Genomic DNA, 21884 nt, shown 5'->3' with positions numbered 1-21884 from the left:
GTACCATCACAGCTCACTGCAGCCTTGACCTCCTGGGCCCAAGCAATCCTCCCACCTCAGCCTCTTGAGTAACTGGTACTACAGGTGGATGCCACCACAGCCAGCTAATTTTTGTATTTTTTTTTTTTTTTTTTTTTTTTTTTTTTTGTAGAGAGGGTGTCTGGCATTGCCCAGGCCTTCATGACCTCATCTAATCCTATTCACCTCCCAAAGACCCCACTTCCTAATACCATCACAATGGGGGGTGGAGGCCTTAACATATATATATTTGGGAGGAACACAAACACACAGTCTGTAACACAACTTTAAGAGGGAAATGTAGTCCCAGCACTTTGGGAGGCCGAGGTGGGGAGATCACTTGAGGTGAGGAGTTTGAGGCCAGCCTGGCTAACACAGCAAAACCCTGTCTCTACTAAAATCATGAAAATTACCCAGGCATGGTGGCACACATCATCTGTAATCGCAGCTACTCAGTAGGCTGAGGCAGGAATATTGATTAAACCCAGGAGGTGGAGGTTGCAGTGAGCTAAAAACAAAACAAAACAAAAACCATCTCAAGTCAAACAACAGCAACTTCAAGTAAAAATAAAATAGCATCAGCATCATATTTAAAGTAGAAATATTTTCATTAAAGTTGGAAATAAGGCCAGGTGCAGTGGCTCACACCTATAATCCCAACACTTTGGGAGGCCAAGGCAGGCCAATTACTTGATTCCAGGAGTTCAAGACCAGCCTGGCCAACATGATGAAACCCTGTCTCTACTAAAAATACAAAAATTAGCCAGGCATGGTGGCAGGTGCCTGTAATCCCAGCTACTCAGGAGGCTGAGGCAGGAGAATTGCTTGAACCCTGGAGGCAGAGGTTGCAGTGAGCTGAGATCACACCATCGTACTCCAACCTGGGTGCCAAGAGTGAAACTCCATCTCAAGGAAAAAAAAAAGTTACAGCTTAATCATTTTCATTGAAAATGTTTCTGGGCATAGATAGGAGTATAATTACGACTATTAGGGATTTGTTGAATGGTCTTTATGGAAAGGGTTGAGGCTTCATGGTGAGGGACTGAAGTATGCCACAGATCTTAGTTTAAATGCTGTAGAAGCATTTTTCTATAGAAACGTTGTTAAGTTGCATTTATAGAAAGGCATTTGAGGGCCTACAGTGTACCAAGTAGAAACACCAAGATAAATGAGAATTGTGCTTTGCTCTTAAAACACAGAATAGTACAGAATATAGATATAAACAGATAATGGCAGGAGATTGTGCTAAGAAATAATGGCAAAGTACTGAAGAATTAGAGACAAAAAGATCTGTTAGCCCCTGGGTGAGTTAGGGAAGGTTTCATGTTGGCGTGAGCTGTGTTTGTGGTCTGAAGCATTTTACCAGGCTGAGGGGAACAGCATGTGCAAAAGCATGAAGGTGTGAATAAGGTTCGCGTGGGGCGGAGCAAGTTCAGTATGACCCAAGGATAGTTTGCAAAGAGGCCTTTGATTTGTATAGTGTAGCACTCAGTAAATATTGTTGGCACCTGAAATCAATGGCTGTACATTCCAAACCATTCTGAAAACTGTTTCCTTTCGGTGTGGGTTTGGTTTAGTTCAGGCGTCCCCAAACTTTTTACACAGGGGGCCAGTTCACTGTCCCTCAGACCGTTGGAGGGCCGCCACATACTGTACTCCTCTCACTGACCACCAATGAAAGAGGTGCCCCTTCCTGTAGTGCGGCGGGGAGCCAGATAAATGGCCTCAGGGGGCCGCATGCGGCCCGCAGGCCATGGTTTGGGGACGCCTCGTTTAGTTGTTAATTTTCAAATATATTTTTGAACACTGTGATCTCTGAAACTGCTAGATCTCTAGATTTGTAATTGGGAAAGAAACTTGCTTGTAGCTTTAACAAAATAAGAAACTCTTCCCAAATAAAACTTGTTTTGAAGTTTGAAAATAAATACTGGTGGCAAGATAGATGAATAAATGCATGAATACTGTGTATACACCAGATATTCTTATATATGACCTAGAGGAATATAACTCTTTGGGAAAGTATATGCCATATTTGAGCTTCAAAATCTGTCTTTGAAACACAGTTTTTACTTATAGTGGGAAAGGCATATTGTGAGAAAATACTAGTTTATCTTAGGGATTTTGTCTCCTGATTAGTTAACGGCAAACAGTGAATTTTCAGCCCTGGAATTCAATTCAGTACCAAAATGTAATGACTTCCAGAAATGAAAAGTAAATGATCGAATTCAACACTTCTGTTCTCTTGATGGTATCAGTGCTTGCCCTTTTTTGCAGTCTGGCTTAGAAGCTTATTATTTTACCTGAGCCAGTGGTCTCAGAGTAGGGAAGTACACACTGCAGAATGCACAAGACAGTTTATTTTGCAATGTGGCAAGAAAATGTTAGCATTTTTTATTTGTATTGCTGCTTATGCCATTGTTTAATTTCTGTTTTTGTGTATAAGGTACATACGTGCATGTTCACGCATATACTATACACAAAACATGTCACTACACACATGTACACTCACATGTATACATAGATACACACAAATAAAATGAGGTTCCACGCTCCCTCCTTTCCTCTGTCCACTTTTCTGGGCACATATGATCAGGAAAAGTTTGGTATCACCGATTTCAGCCATCAGTGCAAAAATGCTTTCAAAGGAATCTTAAAGTATTTTAAAATTATGAGTTTTAAAAAGAATACATCTTAGGCAACACCAGTTTAAAAGAAACACTTAAATGACATAAACATAGTAGTTTGTAAGGTTGTAATTTGTGTTTAATAATACTGATACTTATGAGTTCTTTAGATTTTTTTATACCAAAGTAGCTTTCAAAGGACAACTTGTATCATGTTTTCTTAGTGAAGTGGTCATGAATTCCATAAATATCCTTGCTGTACCTTGCCTCCTATTGACATTTTCCTCCCAAATGGGTTAAAATCAATATTACAAATGTACTTGTAAAGTAGACGTGTTGCCCACACCTTCCCTGGTGCTGATACTTGACACAACACTGACATCTAGAGTCAGTTGTGGCTTATTTGTTCTGAAATTTCCTCTGTTCAACCTTCAGCTTTGGACTTTCTGTATTTTGGCTTTTATGTTCTTATTCTAGTCACTATTCTGTTCTCATTTTGCTAGTAGCATGATGTAAGTTACTTTGCATACCCTGGCAGGCAAGCTACCCCATTGCCCCATGACAGCATCAGAAGAAATAACTTTCACTAAGGTGCTTTTCAAAATGAACGTCTCTAACTCGAATTTTGTCACTTTGCTCCCTCTCAACTTATTTTAATTGTCCCATGATTTCCACAAACCATAAAGATGATTCTTCCACTCAAGACGGAGGCATATGGTTTAGCTTCAGATCTTCAGGATGGCAGTCATCACACATCTCATGTTGAATGAAACAAACTCCGGATACGTGTTTAAAATAGAATTTTTTTCTTGGCAAATTTGGAAGGTATTTTTCAGTTGCATTTTGTTGGGTTTTAGTATTTTGTTAACGACTGTTAGTTGTAGTTTCCTCACATTTCGGCATCCTTCTTTGTAGCCAGTTGTCTTTTCTGTTTACCTGATGGTGTATGTTCATTAACACTGCCATAGCTCCTGCAGTTGGATTTTTCAGTGAGTTAAATGAAAACTAAAACATTTCTATGGTCTTTCATAGTTGGAAAGTGCTCTTCTGTTTTCATAAGTGTTGTTATCTTTCTCCTGCAATAATAAATAGAAAGCCATGTTTAAAGTTTTGTAACCAATGAAGCCACCCACCAAGCAACATGCAAACCACCAGGCCATCTTGGATTCTGGGTCCTAAGTGCCCATTCAGTAATCTTAAAGGTCAGGTTGCCATTTTCCCCATCCGCTTTTAGAGTAGGATGAGGGAACTGAAAAATATTTTTCTTGTTTGGATGCTATTGTCAAAATCCTGGTTGGGAACTTTACAGTTCTCACTTCTGGACTGCCTTTAGGCCGCATACCTTGGCCTTGTTGTTGAAACATGTCCCAGCCTCAGAAAGAAAAATAATTTATAATTACTCAGTGTGGCATCTTAGTAATTAGACTGTTTATCATTTTTATGTATCCATATATACACTGGAAGATGAAACGACTGCTTCGACAATATTCTTTCCTTGGCAAAAATCCTTTGTAAAAGTTAGATTTTTAGTGCTTGCTTTGGCAGCACATACCCTAAAATTGAAACAGTATAGAGAAAGTTATCATGGCCCTTGTGCAGGATGATGCACAAATTCGTGAAGCATTCCATGTTAAAAAAAAAAAAAAAATTAAAAAGTGAAAATTGAACAACAACAAAAAAAACTACCCTATTCAGTCTCCTGTTGCATTTGTCCTCTTGGCTGCTCTTTAAGAGGAAAATATGTTTACTAGTGTATCAGTTCAGCTTATTTTGTGCTCACTTTGGCAGCACATATACTGAAATTGGACTGATACAGAGAAGATTAGCATGGCCCTGCACAAAGATGACATGGAAATGTGTGAAGCGTTGCATAAATTTTAAAAAATAGAAATAAATTAACCTTATTTTGTATACATTTTAGCTTATTTGAGCTATCTCATCTTGCATCGTGGAATCAAAGTATCTGTTCTGCTGAAGCTAAGACAACATCATGTTCGAAGAACCTGTTTATATAAGACTTAAAAAAAATACTGTCAGATGTATTATAGATATGGATGTATTCGTCTTTTCAGTTCAACTCCAGACACTGGGAAAATACTCATTTTTAAATATTAGCTGCCTCATTTCTAATGTGAATTTATTTTTGCCTTATACGTAACAAGTAATTGTTTTCATAATTTGACCCACAAATGTTTGCAATTATCTACTTAATGCCTACCACTGCATGCAGGATACTGTATGGAGTAGCTTTTAATCCATCTTAAAGGATCCTTTTGTGTATTGAAAACGTTGCTTGTGTCCAGTATGTTTCCGAAAGTTTCCATGGCAGTCATCTGCCAGCCTGGGGCTATGTAATATTGTATCAGATGCCTTTTGTTATGTATTTATTAAAACAGGTTCTATATAAAAATGCATTTCATGTGAAAGTTCCCTTTCAGAGTCTTCTGAAAGAAAATATGGTTATTGACAGTTTAGTTTAAACTGTCCTTGGCAGTTTAGTTTTTTCAAACATGCTATTTGTATTACTTTGTGTGTGTGTGTGTGTGTGTGTGTGTGGACATTTTACACTTACAGGTTGCTGGTTTGTTTCCACATGTCTCTTATGGTATAGTTCTTGAGCAATTTCCTGAAAAATACGCCGAACACTCTTCTTCTATAAAGACAATGAGAAAAAAAAATCTTTCCTTTGAGAATACAAGTGATGGTAACTGCACGTCATCATAACTTTTCTTGCTTTATTGCCATCAGTCTTAAAAACTATGCCCTCCCAAAGCATGTACGCCTACCGTTAACTCTTTTGTATTTGAGTACTTTAAATAGAATTTATGGTTGAGAACTGTCCAATTTAAGCCACAGTTTACCGCTTGAGATTATTTTGTCATTGAGTTTCTCAGCAATAGGAAACAGTATCTGTTGATTGAAAGTTACCTTGATATTCTGTTGAAACTTTAAATATTAAAAAACTTAAAATACTTCAACAAGTTTTCAAATAGTTACAACCAGCCACAGTGTAAAAAATATTTTGCAAGTGTTGGTCTGTACCTTTTGTAAGTCTTCTTTTGTTTCTTTGTTTCTTAGAGGATTGGATTTTGACTGCCAAGAAGAGAAGAAAAGTCTATGAAGCATTTTATGTCCTCATAACAATGGTGGCAGATAGCTCATGCCCTAATAAGATTAAACTGACTTAATACTTAAATGATAGTGAGTAAGAGTTAATTTTTACATCACTTCCAAGGTGCTTTTATTCCATTAAAAACTAATGGAACAAACTGATGTTGATTGTAGGATTTATAGAAATCCTAACATAATGTATACATCTCTTTTCTTATATGCATAGCCAAAAGGCATTCTTTCTCAATAACTTTAGGCCTTTTTTGAAGATTTTAAGGCTGCTTTTAGTCTCTTCATCAACCCATTTTTGTTATTAAAGACCATTTTGGCCAGGCGAGGTGGCTCACACCTGTAATCCTAGCACTTTGGGAGGCCGAGACAGGTGGATCATGAGGTCAGGAGTTTGAGACCAGTCTGGCCAATGTGGTGAAACCCCATCTCTACTAAAAATACAAAAAATTAGCTGGTGTGGTGTGTACGCCTGTAGTCCCAGCTGCTCAGGAGGCTAACGCAGGAGAATTCGCTTGACCCCAGGAGACAGAGGTTGCAGTCAGCCGAGATCGCGCCACTGCACTCCAGCCTGGGTGACAGAGCAAGACTCCATCTCAAAAAACCATTCTTAAGGCTTTCACAGATAACAGTAATATCTTCCAACCACCTCCTCTCCCCTCACCCCTACAGCAGAAAGATAGTCTAGCGGATGATTCTCTTCTTAATCCCATGTTACTAGGCTTTAAAGAGAAAACACTGTAAGTCGTGTCCTCTGTCTTATAATTTCAGTGATGAGAAGGTATGATGCTTTCTTCCACAGACCTCTTCTGCAGGTGATGTTCCTCCCTGCAGCTGCACAAGAAAATATTAGATGAGCTCTTGCTGAGGTCCATAACTTGTGGAGAGATAGAAATTGTTTTTCTTGATAATATTCAAGGTTATAGACACATTCCATGCAAGAAGATTTGACTTACTTTGGAGAGGAGTATGAAGGCCACGCATACACCAGTCACATAGAGAGAGAGCAGTGATATAAGAGCTGTCAGGACACTCCACAGTTCCTTGCTGATAAGCTTAATTTCTTAATTACAAAAACAGAAAGAAGCATAGTCTCTATTAAAGCCTATTCTTGCAAATACATGTATAAAGTATCATAGACACTGAATGTTATAGGTGAAATGTGAACTTACTCTGCTTGCCTATTCATATAAAAACTAGACCTCAAAAGGTACTCAAGTATGTGATTGTTAAAGCCAGTTCATCAATTCTTTAAATGTATTATGCCAAAAATGTTACTGGTTTTTAAAAATTAAAAAAAAAAATTCAACCACAACCATCTGTCATACTGGTAAGCATCACTTTTTAGATAAAGCCTCATTTGTGCTCGCTTCGGCAGCACATACACTAAAATTGGAAAGCGTCATTTGAAGTTAGATAAACATTTCCAGACAGTTTGTTCAAGGGCATCTAAAATCTCTTTTGGTAGAAATGGTTTTCCAGGATCATAAAGAGTCTGCCTATGTGGTTAAGATATTTTCACATATATTTGTTAAGGATAATATTTATAACCTTGGAACTAGTACACACAGCCAAAGAGTCTGTCTGTGAAAGGATCTGGGAAGGCCATACATTGATGAGCGCAGTGCTCACTGCGTGCTTAAAAGACAGGCACTTTTGCTACATATGTCCTTCCTGCTTTATGATAATATTCTGGAAATAGAGTTATTGAATCCATTTTCACATTCTGAATTTCTGCCTCCTGGCAGAAATTGTCTTGTAACATGCTGTGTCTTCAATTACCTGACTATTTGGAGTACAAAACACAATTAGATTTGTGCCTACTGGCTGAATAGCCTGTACTTTCCAACTAAATATCCCATAGATGAGGCTGGACATGGTGGCTCATGCCTGTAATCCCACCTATTTTGGGAGGCTGAGGCGGGCAGATTGCTTAAGGTCAGGAGTTCGAGACCAGCCTGGCTAACATGGTGAAACTCCGTTGTCTACTAAAAATACAAAGAATCACTTGAATCTGGGAGGTGGAGGTTGGTTGCAGTGAATTGAGATCATGCCACTGCAGTCCAGCCTGGGCAACAGAGCAAGACTGTCTTTAAAAAAAAAAAAAAATTCCATAGATGCTTATCCTGTGAATGCAGTTTTATGCAGCATGCGTTTTTATTTGTGAAACCAACAAATTAACCACATCTATACAACTTAAATTTAAAAACTCCAGTGCTAAATTAGGAGCTCTGTAGAAAAGACAGGAAATAGCCATGTCTGTCTTAACACTTTCACTTCTGCTCATAAAGAAGAATTTCTGTACATAAGCCTTGCTGTTTTTGAGACCTTCATCTTTTTACAAGCTATTTTTCCTTTTACTAATGTTTTTAGAAGGCTAATGCAGTGAGACATACAAATCTCTAAAGCGGTGTGTGTAATGTCAGTAGCTAACATTTGTTGTTTTCTATATGCCAGGAACTATTAAAATGCTTTATGTGCATTAACTTGTTTATAATTTAGCTGACAGGTGAGAATAAACTAAGGTTAAATGACATTTGAATATCAAAAGCCCATTAGAACCCTAGTAGTTTAAAAGCAGGGATTATAGTACTGGATGATCTCCCTTTCTCAGAGTCCTATTTTAGAATAGAAGGGCTGGTTGATTTTGAGTTCATGTTTTAATGATCTCAGTGCTCATCATACCAGGGTCCTTTCTAGGGGAAGAGACCCCAACAAGGCAAGGAGTTGCTGCTTTTCTCTCTCTCTCTCTCTCTGTCTTTTTTAGAATCATGTAAAGCTTTTTCTCTGAAATTCCTTTTTTTTTCTCTGAAATTTCTTAATCTCAGTCTTCTTAAGGGAATGACGTGGTGAAATTACTGCTAGAATTTACCTGTGTTTGATGTCCTTGCTCAGGTGAGGAAGTGTCATGGGTTTTACCAAATCTTAGAAAGTGATGTCCAGGCAGAATGGGAAAGCTCAGAGATCCCTGAGTAGCTTCTCTCCAAATCTGTGCTTATTCTCCATGTTGCATATTTTCTGTGGGTCCAATTTATTGATCACTTATGCATCTCTAGCACTTTGTTGTAGATGGTGCATTACCAGACCAGTTCCTGAGAAAGCTGATAGTTACTCACCACGAGCTTCCCTTTGGACATGGTACTTTACACTAAATCACTGTAATATACAAAAGGGATGAGCATGGCTCATGTGAAGGTTAGCCTTCACTGTGGAGAGAGTAGAGCACCCAGCATATCACTGACTGTGTTAGTGGATGTTTGAAATGAGTTGGAGTAGTTCTTTTATTTTGTTTTATTTTTCTGAGATGGAGACTTGCTCTGTCGCCCCGGCTGGACTGCAGTGGCACGATCTCGGCTCACTGCACCCTTCGCCTCCTGGGTTACAAGGGATTTTCCTGCCTCGGCCTCCCAAGTAGCTGGGACTTCAGGTGCATGCCACCATGCTTGGCTAATTTTTGTATTTTGAGGAGAGATGGATTTCATCATGTTGGCCAGGCTGGTCTTGAACTCCTGACCTCAAGTAATTGGCTCGCCTTGATCTCCCAAAGTGCTGGGATTACAGGTGTGAGCCACTGTGTCCAACCAGTTGGGATTAGTTCTTTAGTCCAAACCTCATAGTGACTTGTGCTCAGATCACACCCTTTACTGGCTGAGGTATCCACTTAGCAAATTTATCTCCTGATTTCTGCATGTGAGTGAGGTAATGATTTTACAGGTCTGAATAAGAGGCAATGATGCACTGAAATAAAGCCTCACTGACTGACCTCTTACCACCAGTGTGGTTCCTCCTCCGGTCTGCTTAGCTCTTGCTTCCAGCGCGCTGGGGAATGCTATTCCACAGATATAAATTGCACTGTCATTTGAAGTCAGTCTGTTTACAGTGAGAGAAACTTGGTTTTCTGTGGGTGCTTCCCTCACTGTGAACTTGTCTGCCTCGCTTTTGCACCCATCCAGGCACAGGTTCTCAGGCTGGTGAGCGCCATAGCGAAACCACAGGTGTGTCGGTCTCTCGGAAGGGCATCCGGTTATGGAGAAGGTACACTTTATGGTGACAGCCTCGTGAGTGTAGTCCACTTCTAGGTACTGTGGCTGTGTGACAGAGACAGTACAGGCACCCACAACACCTGTGGGAGGAAGCAGATGAGTGGTTTAATGGGCTTCTCACCTCACTTTGCCTGTGCTTTTATTTTACTTAAACTTTTGGGGTAGGAAACCCAGTCATTCTGTTCTTTTTCTTAATCCCAATGTAAGTAAGACTAAAAATAGACACCAGTGGTCCTCACTTGTCCCAACTGCTCCTGTTTTCTGACCTTGACCTGCTGGGTCACATTATGTCTGTTCACTGCCCTAGAGAGGCTACAGGGGAACAGAGTCCTGCACAGAGGTGACACCATATTGGAATCAGAAGTTTGGGGTGTCTGTGACTCTCCTTACAAGCTTTCCTTCTATCCAACCACTTAATCTCCCAGCCTCCTCCCTAATCCGCACCCTGGCCTTCCTGGAGTGCTGTGTTCAGTGCGGTAACCTGTGTCAAAGCTCCCCAGACAAACGCTGCTGCCGCTGCTGATGGAGCCCATGAGCAGGAGCGATGTTTGTGCTTTGTGGGAGTTGGGATTGCCAGGAATTCATGGCTGTTCACAATTGTACCTTTGTGAGCCTAGTGTCCCTTTGGGAAACATGATAAAAGGCAAGATGTACACCTGTGGAAATGCAGCCCTGGCTTAGCCTGCCATGTCTTTGATTACTGAGCAGGGACCAAATGAGCTCGCCAGGCCATGGCTAAGCAGATTTGTTTTCTTCCTGGCACGTGTGCGCTGCTTTGTAGGCCCTTGTAGCATTTATCTTATTTAATTAACAATATTGTAAAGAGCGCAGACTTGAGTTCAGATCCTAGCTCTGCCTGTTCCCAGCATTATAATCTCAGCATCTCAGTTTCCTCATTAGCAAATGGGGATAGTATTATTGACCTCATGCGGTTAGTGTGATGTTCAAGACGATGCCTAGGGAGTATTTACCTGCCTAGGCTATAGTAAGTATTTAATAGAAGGCAGTGATTGCTGCTGTAGCTGTCACTGCAACTGTTCCCACAGTGTCAGGTGGCCGTTTGAGAGATGGTTGTGGACATCTGTCCGTGAGGTGTGTTCACAGAGCTGGAACTAGTCACCCAGTCCAGTGCACTTTCCAACATGCGGTGGTCTTCCAAATTATAAGGATTGAGTCCCCCACCTTGGCCTTCATATCCCAGGCATGTGAAGATGGAAAGCCACTCAGGTGCACAAATGGAAAGACCCACCCTAAACCCTTCTTGAGGCAGGGGAGGCCATAGGTAAAACAGTATTGGTTGAGACAAATTGGAATTTGTCAAGGTTTTGGTCTGACTTCAGCCTGGTCGTATGTTCCCCAATGTTTCTATTTGTGTTAATTTGTCCTTTGCTACCGTAAATGAAATTGAAAAGTCATTCCAAGTGGCCTAATGCTTAACGTTAAGACAGGGGCTTTTTTCTCTTAGTATTTTATGGGTCCCCATTCATAACAGCAGAGGAATTAAAATTAGAATCATGGCATTGTGACGCGAGTCTCTTCTCACCAGGTTTTTTTTTTTGTGTTTGTTTTTGTTACTGTTTTTAAATAGAGTCTTTGTCTCCCAGGCTGGAGTGCAGTGGCGCAATCATGGCTCACTGCAACCTTGACCTCCTGGGTTCAAGCCATCCTCCTGCCTTAGCCTCTCAAAAGTAGCGAGGACTACAGGCATGTACCACTGTGCCCAGCTAATTTTTGTATTTTTGGTAGCAATGGGGTCTCGCCATGTTTCCCAGGCTAGTCTCGAACTCCTGAACTCAAGCAATCTGCTTGCCTTGGCCTTCCAAAGTGCTGGGATTACAGGTGTGAGCCATTGCATCTGGCCCTCTTCTCACTATGTTATATTTTGGTATTTATGCCATGTGAGATGAGCTGGGAGCTCTGTAGTGACCTGATAAATGCAAACCAAACAAGAAGGTACTATCACCTGGAGGAGGCCTGCAGGCTTCTCAGAGCTTCAGGTTTGCGGGACACCTAGCTCAGCTCCGTCTCCAGCTGAGGGGACTGGATCCTCTCTCAAGTCTTAGAAATACAACCTCATGTCTCCTGCCCAGACTTCAAGCACCTTACAAGTACAGTGAAACATTTTATAGTATTTACTGACTAGAAATGTAAAATGGAATTAGGTCTGCCAAAACTTAGCAAGGTTAAGCAGTGTCTCAATCTCAAGTCATCTTTCAGATAATTATTTTTAAACTGGATGATTCCATTATTTACACATTATTTTTATTTTTGAGATAGGGTCCCACCATGTCATCCAAACTGGAATGCAGTGGTGTGATCTCAGCTCACTGCAGCCTTTGCCTTCTGGGCTCAAGCCCTCTCACTGCAGCCTCTGGAGTAGCTGAGACTACAGGCATGCACCACCACGCCTAGCTAATTTTTTTTTATGTTTAGTAGAAACGGTTTTGCCATGTTGGCCAGGCTGGTCTCAAACTCATGAGCTCTAATAGTCTATCCACCTCAGCATTCCAAGTCAGATAGTGTTTTTAAAAGGGATCTAAGGAGCCAGGCGTGGTGGTGTGCCCATTAGTCCCAGCTATTCAGGAGGCTGAGGCGGGAGGCTGATTGAGCCCAGGAATTCCAGGCTGCAATGAGCTCTGATGCCACCACTGCACTCTAGCCTAGGCAGCATTGTGGGGCCCTGTCTCTATCAAAGGAATAGAGGCTGGGCGTGGTGGCTCACGCCTGTAATCCCAGTACTTTGGGAGGCTGAGGTGGGGAGATCACCAGGAGTTCAAGACTAGCCTGGCCAACATGGTGAAACCCATCTCTACTAAAAATACAAAAAATTAGCCAGGCGTGGTGGCAGATGCCTGTAATCCCTAGCTACTTGAGAGGCTGAGGGAGGAGAATTGCTTGAACCCAGGAGGTAGAAGTTGCAGTGAGCCGAGATTGTGCCATGGCACTCCAGCCTGGGTGACAGAGTAAGACTCTTGTTTAAAAAAAAAAGGTTGGGGGGAGCTGGCTTTTAACACTTTTCTTTAAAAACTAGTAGTATAGGATAAAAACAGGTATTTGTAACTTTGGAATTTCATATCTGCTTATTTCTACCTTCTTCGCAATTAGCCTGAGTGCAGGAGGAAACCAACTGCAGTGGTTTCCTATGTGAGCAGGGACTTGTGACAAAACTGCAGTTCCCTCCCCCCACCACTTAGGCAACATATTAACAAAAAAGAGAAGTTTGGGTATGTCACACCACAGCCTGCTCCTGTGAAAATTTTCTTTTAAGAATCCTCATAGTCTAGGATTTGTTTTTTAAACAGAGTATCCAAGGAAAAGGTTGAAGATTTATTTCCTCGGTGGAGGGAATAAAAAGATTATTTTTATTATTTAAAAAAGATGGCCAGGCAAGGTGCCTCATGCCTGTAATCCCAGCACGTTGGGAGGCTGAGGTGGGTGGATCACGAGGTCAGGAGTTCAAGACTAGCCTGACCAACATGGTGAAACCCTGTCTCTACTAAAAATATAAAAATTAGCTGGGTGTGGTGGCATGGACCTATTATCCCAGCTACTCAGGAGGCTGAGGCAGGAGATTCACTTGAACCCAGGAGGTGGAGGTTGCAGTGAGCTGAGATCATGCCACTGCACTCCAGCCTGAGCGACAAAGCAAGACTCCGTCTCAAAAACAAAGACAACAACAATAAAAAAACCATATTGAAAGTAAGTAGAAAACTAATTCTTGACATTTAAACAAAGCTGTCTATCTAGTAAGTAAGTAAGTGTGTTGCTCTGTTGCCTAGGCTAGAGTGCAGTAGCACGATCACAGCTCCCCTGCAACCTCAAACTTCCTGGGCTCAGGTGGTCCTCCTGCCTCAGCCTCCCAAGTAGATGGGACTTCAGGTGCATGCCATTACCCCCAACTAATTTTATTATTGTGTAGAAATGGGGGTCTCATTATGTTGTTAATGCTGGTCTTGAACTCCTGGGCTCAAGCTCTCCTCCTACTCTGGCCCCAAAAGTGCTGGGATTACAGACATGAACCACTATGCCCAGCCCAGAGCTTTTTAAAAAATTATTATTATATTAGGTTTCAAATTTCTAACCTATTGAAGTAGCAGATAGTACAGTCATCCCCTGCCATCACATGGCTTCCACTCAATCTTGTTTTTTTCTCCTCTCACCTACTCCCTCATGCTTATATTATTTTAGAGCAAATCCCAGTCATTATATCTGCAAATATCTTTCAGAATCTATCTCTAAAAGAGAATTCCTATTCTTTAAAATAATGCTAATTAAAACAGTCTATGAAAGTAATATATACTTATTAGGAAATAAAACAGATTATTAAAAGTAGAAGCAAAAAGTCACCCATAGTCCTTTTGCCTGAATAACCCCCATTAACATTTTGATGTATTTCTTTACAGATGAGAAAAAATTAATTTTAAGAACTTCGCCCCCTTCCCTGCCCTATAATCCAAATTGTGTGGGGAAAACTGAGATTATTAGATGTAATGAAAATACTTTCTCTTTCATAGATAAAAAACAGGGGTAGGCAGAATTTTAAAAATATATTATGGAATGGCTATTCTCTATAGAAGGAGTCATGGCAGTTTTTTTTTTTCTTAAATGAAAAGTACTTTTATAGAAATTGTTCTTTGAAACTATTCAGCAAATATTGTTTAATGCTTTCTATGTGCACATCAAGTTTGTCTGAAAATTAAATTGTTGATGACTTGTACATATTATTTTAATAATATTTTCAACTCTTTGTTTAGTCAGATCGTCTCCAAAGCAGCATAATAGCAAAGAGACTTTTCAAGGTTAATATGAAACTTTTTCTCAGCTGTTTTTTTTAATTATCTATTTCTTAGGGGAAAAAGGAAACCTATCCCCTTAAGGCAATTTCCATAACGTTATACATTTAAAAATTAATCTGAAGGAGCTTAAAATATAAAAGCATTAGGTGAAAAATAGCAAGTGATTTAAATAAAATGAAGGCGGAGAAGAAAACGAACCTTACCAACATAAAATAGAATGAGATTGGTTTGCAGATGGCGAGCGATGTTGCTTCTGCTCACAGTCCCCATTTCTGTGTGTGCTGGGGCGGGGCGGGGTGTGTATTCAAAAGGAAAGTTGGCTTTCTTTTTTTCAGAAGGGAAGATTTGAAGAGAGGAACCTCTTATGAAGTAACCATAATCAGGAACTTTTTGAAATTGTGTAAGGATGGTTTGTAACTCAGCTTCACCATTTGACGTTGAGATTTTGACCTGGAGCACATTTAGAAATGTGTGTATCATTTTTTTCCATGGATTTTACAGTCCTCATAGGTGTTAGATGTTCCTGGATTTTGATTCACACGTAGCACATATTCCCAGGAAGAAGGAATGTTATTGGACAGACAATTCGTACTTGGATTTTTTCAGAACAGTTCAGTCACTGTCCAGGCTACCTGCTGTGGGTCCCACTCTGGGCCAGTAACTGCTGGGAACAAAGAAACAGCAGAAGGAGAAGTGGCTTCAGGTAGAGACAAGAGAAAAGTTAGTAAACAACACATTTTAGTGCAGTGAAGAAATAAATTGTCTTTTATTAACTAGTTGTATTCCAGTTTTGAATCCAAAACCACTTCCTCCCCCCCACCCCTTTTTTGAGACAGGGTCTCTTTCACCAAGGCTGGAGTGCAGTGGCAAGATTGTGGCTCTTTGCAGCCTCAGCCTCCTGAGTAGCTGGGACTACAGGCATGCACCACCATGCCCAGCTAATTTATTTTTCTGTAGATTGTATGTTGTCTAGGCTAGTCCTGGCCTCAAGCAGCCCTCCTGCCTTGGCCTCCCAAAGTGTTAGGATTACAGGTGTGAACCACCCTGCCTGGCCCAGAGACCTCCTTTTATTTTTATTTTTATTTTTTTGAGATGGAGTTTTGCTCTTGTTACCCAGGCTGGAGTGCAATGGCACGGTCTTGGCTCACCACAACCTCCGCCTCCTGGGTTCAGGCAATTCTCCTGCCTCAGCCTCCTGAGTAGCTGGGATTACAGGCACGCGTCACCATGCCCAGCTAATTTTTTGTATTTTTAGTAGAGACGGGGTTTCACCATGTTGACCAGGATGGTCTCGATCTCTTGACCTCGTGATCCACCCGCCTCGGCCTCCCAAAGTGCTGGGATTACAGACGTGAGCCACCGCGCCCTGCCGAGACCTCCTTTTAATGTGTTGAGAAACAAGTATGTGGGCCCTCTGTCCTCCGTGCCTCTCCCCCGATGCTTAGCAGTGATTGAGTAAGGAAGGTTCTTCTTTGAAAGCAGCAGAAGCAGACTCAGGCTGACTTAAGCAAAAGGAAATTTATTGCAGGCATTTAGGGGTAGCTCCTAGAGTCACTGGGAGGGCTAGTGAACCTTGTGTGGGATCTACAGCCAGTAAGAATTCCCCAGATCACAATTAACGGGTCTGAAGAGCATGCTGCTGCCACTGCCAAGCACTGGGTGCCGTTAGCCCTGTCATCAGCATCCCTCAACCATTGCCCTGGCCCCTTGGTCTCACTGCCATTGCTCCACTCCCAGAGATGGAGAAGCTCATGTCCCCACTGCTCTGGGTCACTGGCTTTTCATTTCGGGGCTCTGGCAAAGGTGCCTGGCTCAGGCTGTGTGCCGGTGCCTCAGCTGCCTGGCAGGCCAAGAAAGCCAGCTCCAGGCCTTGCCTCTCTCCCAGACTCTGGGCAGGCAATTCCCCAGACATGGGAAGAGTGTCATCTGCGCCACTGAAAATTATGGAAAAATCTCTCCACCATGGTGTCTGTGCCTTTGGCATCTGCTCATGATATATTTTCTCATTAACAGAAAGTTATTCTCAGTCTGGTTTTAACACTTCAAAGGATATATGTAGTTTTTTTTTTTTTTTTTTAATCATCATAGCACCTAAAAAAGCACCCCCAAAGTTAAATATGCTGTCATCTTTGTGTGTTGTCTGTAGTCAGTGCCAGATTTGTATGTGAATTAGAGGACCTTACCTAATCTCCTTGTCCCCCAGGCATCTCCTGCTCATAGGTTTGGAAATGACTGAAAGAGACTTCATCTCTAGTCCAAGAAATGCCAGAGGGTGCATCCATCCTGGTGTTCCACCTCTCTGGTCCTCGAGCTTAATGTTTATAAACTTGTTCTGAAAAGGCAGGGAATGAGTCAGCTTCCCTTGAAAAACTCTCCGATGATCTGTTTGTATAAATTAAAATCCTTCATGAGCCTATTTTTATTTTCAGCCTAATAAATCTCTCTAGGTAATAAGTTGCATAAGTTTACTACAACCAGTGGTATTTTCTTGGATTTGTCCAAAACACTCTTTCAAATATTACATGTTGCTCTCTGTTTCAATATTCCAGCATTTAATGACCAGTTTTCCAAACCCATTAACCATTACATCCCCAGTCAGTCTATTGGCAGATACTACCCAGCACCGTCAGAGAAGGTAACAGTGTGGGCTTTGGATCCAGACAAACTGGGCTTACATTTCCATACTGACACTCATTAACCTTGCAAGTGTGGGGAAGGTCTCAGCCCTTCGGAGTCTGTTATTTATCTCTGTGTCCATCTGTCTCAAGGAGTACCTGGGAAGTGTAAAAGGTAACTTATAAAACCCTCAGGCCTGGAACATACCGAGGCATTGACAGATATGGCTCCTCCCCACTTCCCTTTTTAAAATCACTTGTTTGTTCAAGAATTTAACTGAATGTTTTTATTTGTATTAGTAGGTGGCAAGTGGGAGAAACCATCAGAAATTTTGGAAATCAAGGGACAGAACTGGGAAGAACAAGTGAATAGTCTGCCTGAAGTTTTCAGAAAAGCCGGTTTTGTTATTGAAGCTTTCACCAGACTGCCATACCTGTGTGAAGGTGACATGTATAATGACTACTACGTTCTGGATGACGCTGTCTTTGTTCTCAAACCAGTATAAACACGGGGAGGTCAAAGTCTTCAGAGTCCGCACCCTCCGGGATGTGCCCTCGGAAGAGGGTCTGCATTCACAATTATGTGAAGGGAGGACCCTTGGGGACCGCCATTCTAAATATCATGTAGGAATTTTAAAAGCCAAAATACTAATTATTTCTTTGTAGTGTGTAAAGGAATGTTTTTAAAAGAGAAAACCCCAACTCTTTGTGAATTTTTATCAACTCTTTACTCAGTTAGAGCCACTCTCTAATGCAGGTCACACTCCAATTATGATGGAAGATATTTTTTATACTTAATTGCCGTAGGGACTCATTCCCAGACAAAGCAATAGTCACGACTTCATGGAGCCAATCAATGGATTGTTTTTAATAATATGAAGACTGGCAATAAAGCTGTCCATTCAGTTCCAAATACTGGTTTTAAGGTTTAGCCACTGATATTCTTTCATGCTTAGAAATTCGTTGTTATTATTCAAGAAAATGTTTTTAATCATGCTAATAAACTTTTTTGGAGATGACTTTGGCATCATGTTTGAATTAATATAAGGCTCCCCTAGCATTTTTTATTGCTTTGGCTTCAGGAGTACCCAAATAGTAGCATTATGTGAATGACGCAGACAATTTGAATATGGGAGAAAGAAGGCTTCAGACTCGGGGGAAGGGGAGATGATTGCAAATTGCATTGAACGCTGAAGCATTAAAAAAAAAAAAAAGACAACCCCACAACCCCAGCCTCATTCAGATACAGTACTTCAGGTACCACCCCCACACCCCAGTTAATGCTGCTGTGAGAAATGCAAAATAACCTGGTTCTGACTTTGTGATTGTTCATGTCCCACACACTGAACTAACTTTTTCTGGACAATCTCAGGTTCTCAGAATTGAAACATTCAGTTTTGTCTACAGACAATGCAACTAAAAATGTTTTAATTCAGCTTCTTACTCTACACTTGTATACCTCTCTCCCAGAGCTTGGCTCTTCCCTGAAATCCTTAACGGAGTTTATTATTTGCCGGGAATACGGTTTGATGAAGACCATGTCAAACTCATGCATTCTGGAATCTGTGAGTGCCTCCAACCATAAACCCAGAAACGTTGCAATAGAGAAAACCATTAGCAAGATCAGTAACCATCGTGGATATTCCAAAGAGCAGAGCTCTTAACCCAGAATTTGAAATCTCAGTAATAACAGAAATGCCGATGTGAGATTGTGGTTATTAGCAATATGTTATTCTCACAACTTTATTTCTTTTTTCATCCAGGTGTTTCATTAAGCATTCTCATTTATATGCTCATAGAAGTCATCAAATCAACACATTCACTGCAACACGTGGGTATAAAGGTGAATTAAAACCTGGAGAATTGCTTGGATTATTCATTAAGAACTGCATTCCCACATCCTCACACCAATATCTTCCACTGTTACTGTGCAGTCATAATAAGAGTTGGGTTAAGTGATTTATGCAAAATTGTTATTGGTGTGTTCTAATGATTTTTCCAGAAATTCAAATAAGTGAAGTACAAATACTTAGCACCATAGATTGTAAAAATAGAGAAAATGAGAAAACAATGTCATTTTTGTACAGTTGAGTTTTGCTTCTTTATAAACTGCTATCATAATCAGGGGTTGCTGTTTGACTGTCAAGCCGAAGTGATGGGTGTTCAAAGAGGCAGGTTACCCCAAAGTGGTTTATAACTTTCAAGTTGAGAATTAATTTTATGGTCTAATAAAAATACAACTCATTCTTAATGCCCCACCAAAAACAAAGCACATACATGTGCATTTTAAAGATAAAAGCAGTTTCTGAAAAAAAATCTGAGGTTCTCCGAAAACCAGCTTATTAAAAGTGCTGTTTTATGGTGAAAATTGAAACCAAATGCACTCACGTTTCCTATCTGGTCTTGAAAGTCTTGGTGGTGTGTCACCATTCCACTAGATGGCAGTGTTGCTTACTGAGTGTCAATGGCTTTTTTTCCCCACTAAATGGAATCATGTTTTTCTCCCCTAAAGTACAATAAAGCTGCCTTCTTGTCTGCACCATTCCTCGTGTAAGTGCTTCATATCAAGTTAAGACTGTACTAGAGAAATTGAGAAGAGCTTTGTGGTCAAAGGAAGCTAACCAGTTGATCTTAAAGGTTGAAATGCAAGCTGCACCTGTGATTCCTAGCTCCTTGCACCTGCATTATAAGCTCCTAAAGTGCTCAGACCACTGATCTCAGAGAAGGCGAGGAAACGAGGTACAAGGCCCTTAGTCATTTATCCCTTGCACAGAGTAGTTAAAAGCAATACTGTATTTTCTGCCATTCAGTGTGACCTGTTATCAAGCGATTCTCCTGCCTCAGCCTACTGAGTGGCTGGGATTATAGGCATGCACCACCACGCCTGGCTAATTTTGTATTTTTAGTAGAGATGTGGTTTCTCCATGTTGGTCAGGCTGGTCTCGAACTCCCGACCTCAGGTGATCTGCCCACCTCAGCCTTCCAAAGTGCTGAGATTACAGGCGTGAGCCACCTCGCCCAGCCTTTGACTGACTTCTTTCACTTAGCACAATGCCCTCAAGGATCACTGATGTCATAGAGGGTGTCAGAATTTCCTTCCTTTTTTTTTTGGAGACGGAGTCTTACTCTGTCCCCCAAGCTGGAGTGCAGTGCCAGGATCTTGGCTCACCACAACCTCTGCCTCCCAGATTCAAGTGATTCTTCTGCCTCAGCCTCCCAAGTAGTTGGAATTACAGGCTCACCCCACCACGCCCGGCTAATTTTTGTATTTTTGGTAGAGACAGGATTACGCCAGGTTGGCCAGGCTGGTCTCAAACTCCTGACCTCAGGTGATCCACCTGCCTCACCTCCCAAAGTGCTGGGATTACAGGCATGAGCCACCGCTCCTGGTCAGAGTTTCTTTCCTTTTTAAGGTTGAATAATCTATTGTATGTATAGACCACGTTTTGCTTATCCATTAGTCTATTGATGAACTCTTGGGTTGCTACTACCTTTTAGCTGTTCTGGATAACCCTGCTGTGAACATGAGTGTACACATATCTTGTGACCCTGCTTTTAAGTCTTTTGGATATATAACTGGAAGTGAAATTGCTGGATCATATGATAATTCTATTTTTAATAATTTGAGGAACCACCATGCTGTTTTCTGCACCATTTAACATTTCACCAACAGGGCACAACCGTTCCAATTTATCCATGTTCTCACCAGCATTATTTTGTTTTGTTTTGTTTTGAGATGGATTCTTGCTCTGTTGCATAGGCTGGAGTGTGGGGCACAATCTCGGCTCACTGCAACCTCCATCTTTGGGTTCAAGTGCTTCTCCTGCCTGAGCCTCCTGAGTAGCTGGGATTACAGGTGCCTGCCATCATGCCACAGCCTCCCAAGGTGCTGGAATTACAGGTGTGAGCCACCATGCCCAGCCTATTTTGTTGTTTTAGTAGTAGCCATCCTACTTGTGATTGTGGTTTGGATTTACATTTTCCTAATGACTAGTGCATCATTTGTTTATAAAGTACAGCTTGTATGGCATTTGGCTTCATTTACTAGTAAATTGCTTTGTAGCTTGCTATCTATATTGGTATCACTGAATTGGAGTCAGTATTCACTGATAAGAAATTACTCCTTTTTCACTATGAAATTTTATACTTTTGGAGTATTGGGAGAATATTATTACATAACTGAACTTAAGATTTCCCTCTGGATTTGAGTTAGTATGTTGTACTCACATGAATCAAATAATATGCTTTTGTTACAAAGTCACTTTAAAATTACTTTCAATACTTGTAAAATGAAAAGTAAATATTTTTTCTCTCCAGTAAATGACCATGTAAATTGGGATGTTTTATGTACATGCACTTCTTAAGTTCTGGAAAATAAGAACAGATAGAATGCCCAAATGCTGTTTTCTCATATCCTGTTTAAGATTCAACACAGAACATTGGTTTTAAACAACTGTGAACTCTCAACGCTTTTTCAAAAGCCAGCATTCAAGTGAATACATTGGTAATTTTTTTTTTCTTTTTCTTTTTTTGAGATAGAGTCTTCCTCTGTCGCACAGGCTGGAGTGCAGTGGCATCATCTCGGCTCACTGCAACCTCCACCTCTCGGGTTCAGGTGATTCTCCTGTCTCAGCCTCTGGAGTAGCTGGGATTATAGGCATGTGCCAT

General features: G+C 41.0%; 2 protein-coding genes and 2 non-coding genes across 12 annotated transcripts in view; 3 read left to right on the top strand and 1 right to left on the bottom strand.

Moving 5' to 3' along the window:
• The window catches only part of METTL9 (methyltransferase 9, His-X-His N1(pi)-histidine), a 45961-nt gene extending 27726 nt beyond the window's left edge, over nt 1–18235 (top strand). For 2 of the 5 annotated variants that reach the window (XM_074381942.1, XM_003930181.4), the window contains exon 5: nt 17520–18235. In XM_074381942.1, coding sequence (XP_074238043.1) covers nt 17520–17722 — 203 coding nt within the window. In that variant the 3' untranslated portion in view covers nt 17723–18235. Of the gene's footprint in view, nt 1–5720; nt 13825–17516 lie in introns of those variants that run through there. The other 3 variants (XM_074381941.1, XM_010340778.3, XM_074381940.1) reach the window with 2 other exon arrangements.
• Nucleotides 914–14916, bottom strand: IGSF6 (immunoglobulin superfamily member 6). 5 transcript variants are annotated; one of them, XM_074381946.1, is made up of 7 exons: nt 14805–14912; nt 9526–9885; nt 6719–6825; nt 6567–6596; nt 5685–5735; nt 5215–5295; nt 914–3718 (listed from the first exon to the last, which is right to left on the bottom strand). In XM_074381946.1, exons 1-7 carry the CDS (start codon nt 14869–14871, stop codon nt 3659–3661), a joined length of 756 nt encoding a protein of 251 aa, XP_074238047.1. In that variant the 5' UTR covers nt 14872–14912; the 3' UTR covers nt 914–3658. The 5 variants fall into 5 exon arrangements, 4 of the variants coding, with proteins under 4 accessions (XP_074238047.1, XP_074238044.1, XP_003930231.3 ...); XR_012512751.1 differs by having other exon boundaries at nt 914–5295; nt 6427–6596; nt 14805–14915; XM_074381943.1 differs by having other exon boundaries at nt 914–5295; nt 14805–14916.
• LOC120367439 (U6 spliceosomal RNA) lies at nt 4172–4277 on the top strand. The gene has a single exon (XR_005581827.1). It is a non-coding gene; the product is annotated as a U6 spliceosomal RNA (small nuclear RNA).
• Nucleotides 4415–4520, top strand: LOC120367421 (U6 spliceosomal RNA). Its single transcript, XR_005581811.1, has one exon. It is a non-coding gene; the product is annotated as a U6 spliceosomal RNA (small nuclear RNA).
• Nucleotides 18236–21884: the final 3649 nt, after the last annotated feature.

This window comes from Saimiri boliviensis, chromosome 12 (genome assembly GCF_048565385.1).
Source record: "Saimiri boliviensis isolate mSaiBol1 chromosome 12, mSaiBol1.pri, whole genome shotgun sequence".
In the NCBI taxonomy this organism is placed as follows: domain Eukaryota; kingdom Metazoa; phylum Chordata; class Mammalia; order Primates; family Cebidae; genus Saimiri; species Saimiri boliviensis.
Note: the sequence above shows the minus strand (reverse complement) of the source record. Positions and strands in the feature narration are given on the sequence as shown.